This window comes from Urocampus carinirostris, chromosome 17 (assembly GCF_059441175.1).
Source record: "Urocampus carinirostris isolate Australia breed hairy pipefish chromosome 17, RoL_Ucar_1.0, whole genome shotgun sequence".
NCBI classification, from domain to species: Eukaryota; Metazoa; Chordata; class Actinopteri; order Syngnathiformes; family Syngnathidae; genus Urocampus; species Urocampus carinirostris.
Genome location: NC_142365.1, coordinates 16,077,501 through 16,094,064, shown reverse-complemented (window position 1 = coordinate 16,094,064; position 16,564 = coordinate 16,077,501). Strand labels below are relative to the sequence as shown.

Genomic DNA, 16,564 nt, shown 5'->3' with positions numbered 1-16,564 from the left:
GATTACAATTACAAAATTGCACAATTACAATTTCATTTTATCATTTTTTGGTTTGAACAATTTCATTGACACTATTAACAGCAAATAAACAATGTGAGGTTTGAACAATTTTTCTCGACAATTTTAACAGCAATTAAGCATTTTCACAATTTCGTTATATCTGACAATATGACGTTTTAACATTTTTTTCCATATTCTATCAATACGAGGTTTGAACAATTTTATCGAGACTTTTAACAGCAGTTAACCAATGTGTAAAGGGCAATACTATTGTGCAGTGGCATAGCTCTGTATCACAAGTACAATATAATTTAACTTGTTGTTTTTCTTTAGTTAAAACGTTCACATGTTTCATTCAAGTGAAGAAAGGTGACGTACATACGGTGTGACGTCAACCTTCGTCAATGACGAGCTCCTCCTCGAGCTTCATTAATTCCGCGCCTGGTTCGTCGAGACGTAAAAGAACAGCTGAAAACTTCATTTTACGTCGTTTTCGTCGAGTGGATTTCGGTAAGTTGAACAAAATGTATCAGGGTATAACATATTACAAGATAAACGTCTGCACAGGTTCCAAGCGTCGACATTCGAGGGGCAAGTTGACGCCATTTTGTGGCAAATGTGTCCGCTGTAGCCTAGCTTAGCCTAGTTTAGATCTAAAATCTCCGTCGTGAGCCATTTGATGTTATATAGTTAAAATCCTGCACCGGGAATGCCCTCAAAGCACTTGTTTTGCCACTCGCGTGGTCCCTGAATAAAACTACGATATTTCTAATCCGAGTTTCGATGTACATTATTCACAGGCCCCTCGTGGACAAGGCTAAGAAAGCCAATGACCAACAAATGTGGTTGCAGACTCAACCAAGTTTAAAATGTGCCACTCGGCAATATCTTATGTGAAACACCGTTCTAATTTTAGGCCAGGCCTAGTGCAATTTTTTTTTTTAAAAGTAGATAGAAACCATTAAAAAACATCAAACCCCGTCCAAACCCTAGATTTAAAACAACAAAGTAAGTCAAGTTTGTATATAGCCCTTAATTACAAAAATGTTTCAAAAGACTGCAAAGGTTACAAATACACCATCCCCTGATCCTAAGCCAAGCAATTCTTATGTGTAATATATTTGCATCTTACAAATTGCACATTCATGTTAAAGATAAATTACATTTTATTTACCTTCTGGTGTAACAGTGGCCTAAGCAGAGGGGGAAGGAAAAGCCAGATTAAAAATTAAACTCATTTAAAACCTCTATTTGTGGTGATTGTTATGCCCTTAGAAGATTTCCTTCCTTCCAGCGGCTTTTAAGTCCGCCGTTATTAAACCCACACTGAAACGACCCAACCTTGATCCAGAAAGCTTTTGTAATTGTAGACCTGTATCAAACCTACTATTTCTTTCTAAAGTACCGTATTTTCCGCACCATAAGGCGCACATCAAATCAGATTTTTTTTTTATTTTTTAAAAAGCTGACTATGTGCCTTATAATCCGGTGTGCCTTATATATGGATCATTATTGAATTGCAAGGTCTCGCAACTAAGAGAAGCAGCCACCGACTCCATTTTTCGCGTAGAAAAAGTGCGCTGTGCATACTGGAAAATATTAAACAACGATTCTCTTTTATTTATGCGTTTGCATAAAGACCCTGAAATGGCTCCTATTAAGAGACACGCTTACAACGCAGAGTTTAAACTCAAGGCGATCAGTCACGCAGTAGAACACGGAAATAGAGCAGCAGCGAGAGAGTTAATGAATCGATGGTGCGGAAGTGGAGGAGGCATGAGGATAAGCTGTGCCAAGTAAGGAAGACTAAAAGTTTCCGTGGCAATAAAGCAAGATGGCCACAGTTGGAGGACACACTTGAACAGTGGGTTGTTGAACAAAGAGCAGCCATTCGAAGTGTCAGTACAAAAACTATTCGAATGAAGGCAACAGCGCTGGCACGGGAACTTAACATTAAAGAATTCAGAGGTGATCCTACTTGGTGTGTGTTTACGTTTTACAGTTATTTTTTTATTGCTTTATTGTTATTGTTTTGCACTTGTTGTTTTTGCACATTACGAGTGTCACTATATTGCGATTGCACTAACCTTAAATTTAACATAACAGTATCAGACGTTTTTTTTGCGTGACTAAATGGAGGAAAAGTAAAATGTTATGCCTTGCTGTTGTTCAAAGATGTGTCACGAAAATGCTTTACCTCAGAGAAAATAATAAAACAGCTGTTTATTCATTTGGGGAGTGAATGGAGTTGTGGAAAGCTTGTTTGTTACCTATTAATAAAGTTTGACTGACCTATCTGACTGTTTTGTTGACATTCCCTTTAGCGCGGCACCAGCTAATGGTTGCATAACATAACTACATCCTCTACTGTAGCCAAGTCAAGTTACATTTATTTATATAGCCCTTAATCACAAAAATGTCTCGAAGGACTGCACAGGATTACAATTACAAAATTGCACAATTACCTGATCTTAAACCAGCATTCACTTATAGCGCCTTATAATGCGGTGCGCCTCATGTATGGAAAAAAGTTTTAAACTATATCATTCATTGAAGTTGCGCCTTATAACACGGTGCGCCTTATAGTGCGGAAAATACGGTACTTGAAAAAGTAGTGGCACAGCAGCTGAATGATTTCATATCCGAGAACAATATTTTTGAATGAATGCAATCAGGATTCAGGGCTAACCACTCTACTGAGACGGCTCTGATTAAGGTAACCAATGATCTCCTACGGGCAATGGACTCTGGCGCATCATCACTTTTGCTGCTGCTGGACCTTAGTGCTGCTTTTGACACAGTGGACCATAATATCTTACTAGAACGGTTGGAAAAATGGATTGGTCTCTCAGGAAACGTCCTCTTATGGTTCAGATCCTACCTCCGATAGGACGCACTATGTTAAATATGGCAAAATGACATCTGAGCCCTTTAGTGTTACCTGTGGTGATCCGCAGGGTTCAGTGCTTGGCCCTTTTCTTTTCAGTATTTACATGCTTCCATTAGGTGATATTATTCACAAGTACAATATCAGTTTCCACTGCTACGCAGACGACACTCAATTATATCTTCCGTTGGAGGAATCTGCAACACTAAATTGTGGAAATTTGGAGGCCTGCCTCACTGAGATAAAAGAGTGGATGTCACTCAATTTCTTGCGTCTTATTCTCTGAAAAGACCGAAATTTTAGTCATTGGTCCATCTAAATGCCGTGACTTATTCTCAAAAACTGCTGTGAACATTGACAAATGTCACATCACACAGAGTGACTAAGTTAAAAATTTAGATGTTATATTTGACCCCGATCTGTCCTTTCAAACGCATGTAAAGAAAATTACTAGAACCGCTTTCTTCAATCTTCGTAACATTGCTAAAATTCGTCCTATACTGTCTGTCGGATGCGGAGATTATAATTCACGCGTTTGTTACCTCCCGTCTCTATTACTGTATTGCACTACTCTCCGGTCTTCCGATGACCAGACTCAAGAGTCTTCAGCTGGTACAAAATGCCGCAGCGAGCATTTTAACTTGGACAAAAAAGGCCGATGACATCACCCCAATGTTGGCTAACCTGCATTGGCTCCCTGTTAGCCTAAGATGTGAGGTTCTCTTATTATTATACAAAATCATACATGGACTTTCCCCTTCATATCCTTCAGATCTGATCCCCCCTATGTTCCGGCCCGAAGCCTTCGTTCTGAGAGCGCCGGTCTTCTGGTGATCCCAAGAGCCAAGAAGTGTTCTGCTGGTTCGAGAGAGTTCTCCATCCGTGCACTGGTACTGTGGAATGCCCTTCCCCCTGAGATTCGATCTCCAACCTCAGTGGAAATGTTTAAATCTAAGCTTAAAACTCACTTCTACTCTATAGCATATGCATAACCTAAACTTCTCATGTGTAATAACCTGTGAATCCCTTTGAGACTCTTTGTGACCCAGCGAAGCGTTTCAGGAATCGGTCACGAGGTACACCCGCCTTGGCGGGGCTTCAAACGCCTCCGTGTACGTCATTAACACACGCATTGACTTATAGCTCATCAACTACATATCTAAATTACTCAGCACACGCTTCAGGGATTCGAGTCGAGAAGCACATCACTGGCAAATTTGCATCTTCATAATGCTGTGAGGCAAACCAATAGAAGACTACATTTGATATGTTGGGAGATATTGTAACTCGTCATTCACCGATTTTAGAGTTCATTTGTTTTTTGGCATTAAAAAAGATTTGTTGATGTATAGTGGGAGAAATGTCATAAAGAGGGGCCAAAAAGATCTAATTCCACACAAGTGAAAACAAAGGAGAGGTCACTGTATACTGGGCGTCTACTCTATATGTTGGACAGTTTTAGTTTTAAGTTTCTGAATGTTTTGCTTTTAACAGCTCTCTCTGTCCTTTTGTCATTTAGACTCTGCAGAAGATGGTTCGAACACATTTTGGACCTCTGCGCGTAAAGCAAAGGTCTTGTACAAGTGCACATAATCTGTTGGTCAGATTTAATTTACTGAACCCTCCTTATTTCCTTACAGCAGAGCTTACGGAGACGATCATGGTAACGGGCACAGAGAAGGTAATTACCTCCCCATTTCAAAAACGAGACGAGACCCCCAAGACCACCCAGGAAAGCCTCACATAAACTGGCGAGAGTCGAGGGGTCGTGGTCGAGGCCAACCACCACCGGACAGAAGAAGCCCGCACATGGAAGACCGGCGAGAACCCCGTTTCAATAATTGGAGGGAACATAATGAGGACTCGTATCCTCCCAAAATGGAAGCGCATCACAGACAGAGGAGGCCACCTTCGTCCAGATCAAATCGCTCTCCGCATCAGTCATTGTCCCGAAGTCCTGCACGAGTGTCCCCAGGTCATGGTGGACCCCCTCCACGCGGCGACTCCTCAGGTCACAGAGCACCTTATCCGAGAAATTTTCGAAGCCATCCAGACGGCAAGAGGCCCGGCCCGGAGCCATCATTTCAGGGCTCTTTTAGGGACCCCAAAAGAGACCGCACATTCCCCCACCAGGAGCAGAGGTTCCGAGGCCCCCGTGAGGACCCAAGGGAGAGGCACTTTGTGGACGCTGATTACGGCCAGAAGCGATGGAACGACGGCGGGGCGTTCACTCACCCGCATAACGGCCAACGCGGGCCTCAGCGGAGCCCGAGGGAGATTCATGGGAGAGGCTCGAGTCAGGAGAGGTACTGGATGGAAGGGGCTCTGCCGGCCGGTTAAAGTAATTGAAAAGAAAGCTGGTCCTGATGCACAACTTGAGTTACTTGGCTTGTCAATCCTTCTGCCCCCATAGATGTGATTAAGTCCTATTGCTAAAATCTGATTTTGAATGTGATGTCACCCGAAGAATTTTTGTAATCAGTCCATAATTTGTCAGTGACGGTGAAATGCCCCCTTCCTCCGACTAAATTTTTTTTGTGGCTTTGTGGGAGGGGCTGCTTCATATGAAAAGCACCTACAGCCACTTGATGGAAGCAAGATCTGTTATTGTAACAATTTCTTCTGTCTGATGGATACGCAGGTGGTCATCTGAACAAGACTCCAGAAGGCAGCACGGCTCTATGGAGAGGAAAGGCGGCAGGCCCTACGTGATGGAGGGCCCAAGAGATGTCCTTCGTCCTCTTTTCAGACCTCCGCCTTGGAAAAGAGGCCCGTCCCCAACGTCTGCCTTCCGCAGGAGCCCTCAAGATGGGCCGCTGATGGCTCCCCGCAAGAGGAGATTCTCCGACGTCAGCGTCCCCTTCCATGATCAAGATCACAGTGGCCCAAAGTACTACAGGAGGGACGGCGTTCCCCTCCTCAGTATTCCACGACCCTTTGCTGGTCGATATTTATCACTTAGGGATAAAAGTTTCCTCTTTAAAGGCAGGCAAATAAAAACGGAGTCACCCATGAGAATGCGATTCCCTCAACCTTTCAGGCCCAGGCCCCCTACAGGTGACTTTCCCCCACGGGGGCCCTCGACCTCCATTCTGGCCATCAGGAAGAAGCGCTTCCAGTCAATCCCTGTACCCCAGAAAAGGTTGCCACCGAGGGACACAAGTTCTTATCAGTCCCCCGTCAGAGATGAAGGCCATGGCAGCAGCTCCCTGCGACAGACTCGTGTCCGAAAAGAACAGGTGGAGTCACGTCGCTCCTTGAATACGCACAGGTACGGTATTTTCCTTCTCGGACTCTTCTCAGGGGCTTGATAATAATGATTGGGAGGTCAACAATTTTTTGATGATGAGCACTTGTGGGAAAACCAAGAAGACGTAAAACTGCCTCTCAGGTCCCTGCTCCATCCCATTCCTTTCTACGTAATCTGCCGTACTTAACGTGAAAGACAAACAACCTCTGAAATCTCCAAAGTGGAGTCAGCCCTCGTGACGCCCCTCCCTCTTCTGTCAGTCGTCTTGAGAGGAGTTGTGCTCGTGTTCTCTGAGGTTTGAAACCTGTTGGACAAGAGAAGGGCAACAATCGTAATTTTGGAGGGACCACAAAAACAAAACACGTGCTAGTGTGTGTCGCCGCTCCCATTAAAGGGTCAAGTCATGTTTATGTGTATAGCCCTAAATCACAAAAAGTCTCAAAGGGCTGCACAGATCACCATTACAACATTCCCCGATCTGAAATCTACTCGTGGGCAAAGAAAAACTTAAAGGTGATCCTCGGTTCCAGTAAGGAGATATCTTGGACTAAAACACTGATATCAGCACAGTTCATAATTGCTAATGGCCAAGCTGAAGACGTTCAAAATTGGAAGTTCAAGAGGAAATAACTCTTTCGGGCCTCCTGGTTTGGAGAAGATTCACAACAATGAGGAAAATTGATTGCTGCGCTTTCAAGCACTGAAGAGGTCTTGTGTCCCCCCAGACTTCAACACTTGGAAGAATCATTTATGCTGGAAATCAAAGCTTTATGTGCAAGCCAGGTGCTAATATAAAGAATTGAGCAACAAAATGATGGCTGCCGAAAACGCATCTCCAATAATGCTACTCTGTCACTTGGGAGAGTGATGATAATTCTATTGTGTGGTCAAAGGGGACAAAATAATACTTCCAACATATGCCAACGATCCATAACCTGCCGAGATGTCGACTTGAGTCCAGCTTCTAGCTACTAATGGCGTCACAAAACCTTTACAGTACAATTTCATCTGGGCCCCAAATCCCTCGCATTGCCTAAAGGGGTTTCATTTTTACCAACTGTGCTGTACCCCTACTTTCTCTTTTCCATGTCATTGCTTGCATGCAGAGCAACGCCCCCTAAAAACAAAGATTTTAACCATTGCCCTCGCACCGTCTGCTTGCCTTTACCTCTCAAACCACTGAGTCCCATGTGAAGCCCACAACTTCTTGGAAGCCCAACACAGCTGGGATTTTCGACCGGTTCCATTCAAAGAGACAGAGGCATCCTGTCAACTTCTTTGAGGAGCAGCACGGCCAAATAAAACGCCAATCCAGGAATGTCGATGCCATTGTTTTTCTACCCCCCTATCAACCGCTTTAACAAGTAGAAGAAGAGCTCAGATTGATATCAAGTGCAAATGTAGGAGTAAAGAAGCATGGAAGTGCCCTGTTTCGTAAGTACAACTGTGTGACATCTGGCTTTACATGCTCAATTTCTCGCTGCGGCGCTCATGACTGATTTGGCTACATTGTGACACGTCCCTTTTGATGCATTTACCTGACCAGGCGGACCTCTTTTCAGGTCTTCCCCCGTCGAGAAACGAGATCTGGTGGTGGTGTCTCACTGGGCGGCTGGCCCCAGCACGTCCAAGGAGGACTCTCCGGCCAAAGAGTGGACCCTCAAGTCAAAAATCAGTAATTGCAATTTTTCTTTTTCTTTTTTTTGCCTGCTAAACACAACCAAAAAAATGATGTGGCCTTACTAGCTTGATTGAGAAGTGGAATATTTCTTTAAAAAATAAATCTCTGGGAGGAGCCATTTTGTAACGCAGGGGTGTCAAACTCATTTTCACCGGGGGCCATATCAGCGCAACTGCTGTCTTCAAAGGCCCCATGTATCTTATAAGTTATCACTAAATGGTATGTCAAATAAATGTAACTACTGTTTAATGTCAAATGACTCATTTCTCACATTCTCTTTGTATTGAAAGAAATGTTGCTAATCATATGATATAAACAAGTCATATAAAAAAAATATTGGACAGTTATAGTATCCTTTATTTCTGTATTCCACTCATTGGCATTGATTTGGAAACAGTCCAGTGGCATTGAGCTGTCACTCCGCCCGCATGGGACTTTACAAGCATCATGGGAAATGTAGCTTTGGGTGAAAGTACTCGACTAATTTATTTTTTGATGCATTTTAAGCTCTCGCAGGCAACATAAAATGATGTGGGGGGCCCTTCTGGCCCTAGAGCCATGAGTTTAAGACATATATTGTAAGGAAATAAGGTTGTTGGAAACTAGACAGTTCCAAATTAAGAAAACAATGTTACTCCATCCTCTCCCAGAATGTAGTTTTATGTAAGAAGCAAGTGGCTAAATGGCTGCCACAAAGATGTCTGAAAATAGGTTGATTTCGCTTCTAAATGTAAATATGAATGCATTTAAGTAGCGCTTTTCAAGTCAATGAAGACCTCCCAAAGCGCTTTACACTGTGCTTCACACTTTTCCCTTTTACACTAACCGATAGCAGCGTCAGCAATGCAAGGCAACTATCTGTCTTTAGACTTAGCAAGGACACATACAACCACTTCTTTTTAAATTGACTTCCTCTGTATTCACTTTTTTTTTTTTTCCTCAATCGGTCCAGACACGTCTTTCAACAGCCGGCCAGGAAAAACCGACTCGAGGTCACCCGACAGAAAACGTGGATATTTAGAAAAAAGAACATTCAGGTATTTAGTGTTATTTTGTAGGAAAATTGAGATAGATTATTTAGGTTTTACGGAATCTCTTTCTTTCCTTTTTAGACAAGTAAATGCAATGCAGGACAAACCATTCAGACGACCTGGACCCATGCCAGTAAGTTGATGTATTATTCAGATTTCCCTTGGTGACATGTATTGATAGTTTATTCTTATCTATTTTTTTGATAGAGGCCAAGAGCGCCTGTAATGCGGAGGCCCGGCACTGAACCGTCAGGGAATTTAAGACGACCTCTAATGGTGTGCACAACTTTTATTTCAAAGCATTAAAAATTAAATGCTCATCACGATATGCTTTTTTTCAACAAGGAAAACATGGTGCCACATCCGTTGCCAAACCAGAAGCCGGCGTTCCGGAAGAGCCACAGCATCGTGTCCAAATACCGCAACATGAGAGTGATGCGGCAGCACAACCCACGAGCGCATCAACAGCGATGGTGACCTGTCGATTCAGGTAGTTAAATGTTATATGGAGAAGCCGACCTGCCATACGTAGGAAAAAAGCGCATAAATACCTGCAAATATATGCCTTTGGAATAAATACAGAAATCGTGATACCTTAATATATGACATAAATGCAGTGTAGTCATTCATGTATGCAATTAAGTCATTTATTCTGTCATTTACTTATTTCTGTATTTATCCTGTATTTTGCAACATAGGATATATTTTGTCACAAAAAATGATATCCAATTGAGGTCGCACAGTAGCCTGAGCTTTTAACCACTTTTTAATCTGTGATTAACGAATCAAATAATGCACCCCGGGGTTTGTACGGGTGCTTGAATCCCTTGAAAATGTGTGAATTTTAAAGTGTCAGGATTAAAGTGCTTGAATTTTGCGTAAAGCGCTTGTTAATGCCTAATATGAATATGTTTCTCAACAAGTCTGCTTAATAATGACAAGCACTGCTCTTTATTGGCTTTGCCATTACATTTCTTCTTTCATTGTGATTAACAGCATCTGGCATTTGTATGGCATTGTCCTTTGAAGCGTCATCGCCACCTTCAAATCATGCACAGGACTGGTGTATGTTACACCTAAACGGGGCACTATGACATGTGTATTGGTGAGAGGATTACATATCAATTAGGACATTTATAATGGGGCATGCAAAAAATTAATATACCATTTCCCCAGTGGTAAGCTTTGTATTTCATGTTTACCTAACTCCTATATGAGATATTTGTCTACAATAACAAATATTTTACCAATATACTAAAGTAAAAAAAATCATTTGTTGACACAAAATCAAACATGCATAAAATCACTAATACATTTGTCGCTACCTGATTCGCATCAGATTTTTTCTTATAATGGTACTAGAAAAATTGGGAAATTGGCTTTGAAAGTCCTTTAAAAGGTGCTTGAATTTGGCCATGAAAATAGTGCTTGAGCCCTGATTCTCGAAATGTGTTATTAGCACAGAAAAACTTTCATTTGGTAAAAAGGACAAAGCACGGATTTGAATACTAGGCAAAAATACAACTATTATACTAATGTTATTTCTTTTCATAAAAAGAAAAAACATTCCAGTCTCTGCAGTGGTGGGCTGTCAGGGCCTTCAAGGCCTTTTTCTGGTATAGTTAGTCCATGAATACTAATTAAATAATTCCAAATTGTCAGCTTCCTTTCATTGCTTCTCCCCTGGTTATGCTGCTTCCAGATGCGTGCTTTTATTCTTAAGCATTTTAAACAATAACATTTCTGCCATTTGTTGGCTGGGCTCAGAAATCTTCCTTGTAGGCCTTTCAGAATCAGTTGTGCAGGCCCGGTGGCATAACATCAATGTCAATACAGTTGTTTATTTAGCCAATCAGAATTTCTTTTATATGTTATATTTATCGGCGTCCCAGTGACGGGGTTTGATTCCTGTTGCACTTAATGTTATATTAGTCAGCTGTATTTTTGAAACTGATCGATCAATAATTGCATTAATACGGTAGTTCAAATGTAAAACTCTGTATAACGTGCACTGAACTGAGATATTTTTAGGCAAAAAGAAAATGCCAGTTTTACACATATGGTGTTTAGGTATTACTTGATTCATGTAATTTATTTCTATGGCATATATTTTTCTACCTTTACACATTCGTAGATGGCAAGATTGGTCTTCTCTAGACCCACTTTGACAGAAGTCCCTTTGAAAATAATTAAATGTCTGTTCTTGAACAGGTGCTGATACTGGAACACAGGAAGAATTCACCAATCAAGTTTTCCTTTTTAATAACGGACGTCTTTCAGCCGGAATTACCTCCCAAAAAAAGGAATCATGTATGTAAGTTTAGGAGAAACGAGGGGAGAAGGACTTGAGATTCTTTGCTCCCTCTTGTAGACTGTCTTCAGTTTAGACACACGACTTTCCATTATACTTTTTGTGGCAGACATGTCTGCGTTATTATTATTACTATTATTCACAAAAAAATAAACCACACTTTGAACTCTTGACTTTCCATTGACTGTTATGGGATTTTTTCAATTCTCAGTAGTAAGCCCATGTGCATGAAAAACAATTGACATTTTGTGTTTATTTAGACATTTTTTCAGATATACTATGCTTCTTTTTGAATCAAACTTTAATCACCAACCTGAAAAATGTTTATTATCTGGCGACCATAATTTCCTTTTTTTTTTTTTTTTTTGGCGTATCTTTTTCGGCATAGAAGCCAGAAATATTCGTCAGAACCATCACATGATAAACAAGGGCTCACTGTGTCCAACCCATGGCTAGCGGGCCAAATGTGCCCCGCGAGACAATGCTGAGAGACAATGAGCCACGTTGCGTCACACAATGACTTGCTGTTTTAAATATGTCCACTGGAGGTCGCCAAAGCTAGGTGCCACCCGTAAAGCACCCACTCTAGCTGTATTAGCTGATTACTATTAATCAACCAGAGAACATTGAGGAGGAATCCCGTCTAAATATTATTTTACTTAAGTCACAGGCGCGATATGAAAAATAGCATCTGGGTCTCTGCTGTTTAAAGAAGCCATAGCTCTATATCTTAACAGCTTTGTTCCCATATTGAGGTAAACATTTTCATAGAAAAATAGACTTGAGTCATTCAATCAAATCATTTAAATGAGGTATGCAATTTTTTTGTCACTTTTCAGACCACAAGTTATAAAAACGATTGGAAATGAATTAAATGTTCTGCTTTTTTGTTAATATATAAACGCATAGTTGATTAACCATAGCAGATTAAATGTTAGTGAATGAAAAATTTTACAATCAAATCTTCCATCCCTAAATTATAATTTAATTGTAAGGCTCAGAAATGACCTCCAGCCTTCCAGGTATGGCACACTTTATGCTAATAATTTTCTCGTCCGGCCCCCGTGAGAATGTTTTTTTTCTACCACGTGGCCCCTGAGCTCAAATGAGTTTGACACTACTGCTGTACAGAATTTTCCCAATGTCACATGACCAATAGGGATCGGCTGTTCCCTGAGCAATGAACTGACAATGTTGCAATGCAAAATGGTCGCCCACGGAAATGGATAAATGGGGATTTTGAGCGTTAATTCAATCTCGTTCATGAAGGTCAAGTCAGTTTTTTTTTACTTTGCTCTATTCCTGTCAACTAAGGGTCTGCAGATTGATCCAACTGTTGGTACTATCAATGCTACTTCTTCAAGGCGCCACTTCTCTAGGGCCGCCCTACTCTCCCGAAGTTTATGTCTGTTTGTGTGACTGACAGGCACACAATAAGCACCTCTCCCTGTCCTGCTACTGCATCCTGCATTCCAGGGTTGAGAGCCACATCTAAGCTCCCACACACACAAGCTATAAATGACACAATATTACAGAAAAGGGACAATGCCAAGTGTGGTAAATTGCTTTGTGTCTGTGGCAACACCAGAAATTTAACACACTTGACATAAAACCTGCACAGACCTGCAAAATGTAAATTATTACTGTTCCTGAACAAAAACGTGTCAACCCTTTGTCACCAGGGCAACACAGCCAATAAACAATTGACATTTTCCCCCATTCCTGACTTTTATTTTCAAGATGTTGAACAATGTATTGTATTTTAGTTCTCTAGTTGTTTTACAGTGTTTGTATTTTTGTCACATGGCTGCTTTAAAAAAAAAAAAAAAAATCAAGTTTCTAATGTAGTCATTTGATATAAAAGGAAACAATTTTAGTGCCTCAGATGTATGTGGCGCGTTTATCATAATTTTAAACTAACTCAAGGGGGGAAGATTCAATTATTCTGTGATTATGACATTTCCAAGCCAAAAGTATCGGTAATGGATCGGTGTCCATCAATACTATCATGTCTTTACTTGGGTCGAGTCGATACCAAAATTCCGAGTCTCGCCCATCTCTACTGTTTAACGTATAGGTTTTTCCTGTAGTTTTTGATCATTTCAAATTGTGTACACCGTATTCAATTTTTTGTTTGGGATTTTTGTATTAAAATGAAACTGCTATGCATGGGCGTAACCAGACCGTGCACAAGAACCATCAAATTCCACCCGAGAACTCTCAAAAGTATTTCATTTTAAAAACTCTTCTCCTTAATATAGGACTGGATAGGCTTAGATACGATGAAAACGCTAGATTAAAATAAAACAAAACAAAAAATGTGAACAGCGCAGTTTTGGAAAATCTCCACTGCCTTGAAATGGTTCAGTCCATTTGATTCCTAACACTGCTCCCCTTTCGCTTGGCTAGTCTCACTTGCGACACAGCGGAGGCTACTGAACAGGGTTGAATGATCCTTAAATCACTTTATTTTTCAATTTTTTTAATTGATAGAAAAAAATCGTTCAACATAACCAAAACCATGTACGATTGCCTGTTTTCTCCCCATTGCAAAGAAAATCTGGGAACTCCCATTGCAAGATAAAAGAAAGGATCTCAATGAACAAGTCTTTAGTTGAAACTGCACATAGCTGGATTTTGAAGGTTGTATGATAAGATAAGGATGGAAGACCATTCCTGGGAAAGTACTGATACAAAAGGATACAGCAAGTAAATACTTAACTCAAATATGTGAATGAACATGGGTGCATTTATAACAACTAAAATGAATAACTGTGATTGTCAAAGTAATGCTGTGATGATCAAATAATAAACTAATATAGTCATGGTGAAAAAATAATCAGTGATCTATTTTAATAATCTAACAATATCAAAAGCATAGACCTGTTTTTCAGATTTTTATCAGTGCTTTTTTTTTTTTTAATTCAATATTTGAGTTTGATGAACACTCCCAGCGAACAAGGGATTTATAATATACTTAAGAATCTCCCCCTAGTATTCATTTAAACATTTCATCTCATTAGCCGTACCGCTTATCCTCATTAGGGTCGCGGGGGGACTGGAGCCCATCCCAGCCATCTCCAGGCAGTGGGCAGGGGACACCCTCAACTGGTTGCCAGCCAATCGCAGGGCACACAGGGACAGACAATTAGCTCGCTCATCCACACCTAGGGACAATTTGGACCGGCCAATTCTCCTGATATGCATGTTTTTGGAATGTGGGAGGAAACCAGAGTGCCCAGATTAAACCCAAGCGAGTACGGGGAGAACATACAAACTCCGCACAGAAAGTCTGGAGCTGGATTTGAACCCACGCAGGAGGTTCCCATGACATGAACTGTGCCGCACAAGCGCTAACCACTGCGCCGCCGTGCTGCCCTCATTTAAACATGTTATACTTTTAATTTGAATTGTATTCATTTGCCTTTTTCTCTATTTCTATAGCACTCTATGTTCTCTTGCAAACGTTAACTCCGTCTTGTGATTTTTCTTCTCCATGCCAATTTTGTTTGTGTTTGTAACGTATAATAAAAAGAAAAAACAAATCTCCAATAACTCAAAGCATTGCAGGGTGTGTGTGATGACGTCACACAATGGAGAGCCTCCTACTGTAATATCACGAGTAAGAGCTCTATTGAATTCACAATGCTTGACATCTAGTTTTGGGAAACAAGGGTAAGATTCTTTATCAGTAGTGCCTGCGTTTTAAACACTTATTGTTCCTAAACGGTCTCTTCACTGAGAGAAGTCTTGTCATAAACAGAGAGGGAGAGAGGGAATGGGTCAAAGCGGTATTGTATTGTTTTCCTGTTGAGTTTTTTTGTGAACAAGATGTTCAAAGTGCAGTTGCAGATTTCTACTTGACCAGTTGTCTCAGGTTGTGAAATCATCTGCATTTGAAATGATCTGCATTTATGTAGCGCTTTTCAAGTCAATGACTACCCAAAGCGCTTTACATTGTGCTTCACATTTCCCAATAGCGGCCGGATCTGTGCAGCCATGTAAGGCGCTAACCTGCTTATTGGGGGTATTAGGGGTTCAGTGTCTTACCCAAGGACACTTCGGCATGTAACACGGACAAGCCGGGATTCGAACTGGGATCCCTTAATCCTAAAACGATCGCTCTACCTCCTGAGCTACTGCCGCCCCAAAGAGAGTTTGATGTATTTTTTTTTACACTGCTGTGTTAAACACCCTTTATATTGTTAAATTGTTTAGTTTCTACATGAAGTACAGTAGCAGTTGTCCACTTGATCAGTTGTCTGACTAAAGATTGTCATTTATTCTATAGAATGAAACTCAATTTATATGGTTTTAGAATTTGGCCATCTGGTAAACAAACTACTTGAAGTACAGTTGGCTATGTCTACTTGACCAGTTGCATCAGGTTGTGAGCGTTATATCGGATTTATTGTACTTACTTCATTCTGTTTACTGCTGATGGGTTTTTTTTGAGCCCGCGCTGGACTGGAAAAGGAGCAGTCAGACTTTGTCAGCTGTCCTATTCGACCTTGAGCTAAAATTATCTTTAGGAAAACGGCAGCCAGCAATCCAGCAGCAGGCCACAATGGCCGGCGTCGAGTTACTTTCAGCCTCGCTCCAGTCTCTTGCAACAAACGGTAAGCTTTAACTCGCTTTTTGAACAGTATCATCAAGGATTTATGACTGCATGTCCTATTATTTTGTATTTCCAAAGTGAAAAATAAGGTAAATAAAAGAAAGTAATGTAAAAAAAAATGTTTATTTCCTGCCCTACTCATTTTGTTGTCGCCTTCTCCGAATTCATTAATCTTGTAATTGTCTATTGTGCATACAATCTAGAATAATAGGATTGTTTTTTTTGTCGTTTAAGTGGCGAGAACATCAATTACAGAAAAGAGTAAAACAATAATATGTATATACTGTATGTTTATATGTACTGTATATATGATTTTTTCAATTTTCTTTATTTTTTCTAGCTTTTTCTATGTCTTTATTTCTTATTTTTCTTTTTTTTATTAATTTTTTTTCATCCCATCTTTTTATGCTTTTCTATTGCTTTTTGTTGTTTTTTTCTATTTCCTTTTCTTATTTTTTATTTTTTTAATTACTTTTTCATTTTCCTTCATCTTCTTTTTACTACTTTTCTTGCATTTCTTTTTTTTAATTTTTGCTTTCGTATTTTTACTGCTTTTTAAATATTTCCCTTTTTTCTTCTGTTTTTTTTCTTTCTTCGTGCTTTATTCTTGCTTTTTTCAGATTCAGATTCGGATATACTTTATTGTCATTCTAGTACACGTGTACACATCTGATCCGCACAGTTTCCTTGAATGTACAGATATAAATAAAATGTTTTATTGAGTTGGAGTATTGAAGTACTAATAATATACTAAATAATTATGGCTATGTATAGTATTATACAGTA

At 40.3% G+C, this 16,564-nt stretch overlaps 2 protein-coding genes across 3 annotated transcripts in view; both read left to right on the top strand.

Annotated features, from left to right (window-relative positions):
- The first annotated feature begins 354 nt into the window (after positions 1 to 354).
- Positions 355 to 11,338, top strand: LOC148349355 (uncharacterized). 2 transcript variants are annotated; one of them, XM_088320915.1, is made up of 11 exons: positions 355 to 510; positions 3,660 to 3,777; positions 4,407 to 4,459; positions 4,531 to 5,193; positions 5,529 to 6,158; positions 7,700 to 7,812; positions 8,771 to 8,855; positions 8,931 to 8,982; positions 9,057 to 9,125; positions 9,195 to 9,339; positions 11,061 to 11,338. In XM_088320915.1, exons 3-10 carry the CDS (start codon positions 4,419 to 4,421, stop codon positions 9,324 to 9,326), a joined length of 1,785 nt encoding a protein of 594 aa, XP_088177041.1. In that variant the 5' UTR covers positions 355 to 510; positions 3,660 to 3,777; positions 4,407 to 4,418; the 3' UTR covers positions 9,327 to 9,339; positions 11,061 to 11,338. The 2 variants fall into 2 exon arrangements, with proteins under 2 accessions (XP_088177041.1, XP_088177040.1); XM_088320914.1 differs by having other exon boundaries at positions 4,528 to 5,193.
- Positions 11,339 to 14,461: 3,123 nt separating this feature from the next.
- LOC148349354 (uncharacterized) overlaps positions 14,462 to 16,564 on the top strand; it is a 6,279-nt gene continuing 4,176 nt past the window's right edge. Inside the window, exon 1 of the mRNA XM_088321275.1 lies at positions 14,462 to 15,779. The gene's annotated coding sequence lies outside the window, so the exon portion shown is untranslated. The remainder of the gene's footprint in view (positions 15,780 to 16,564) is intronic.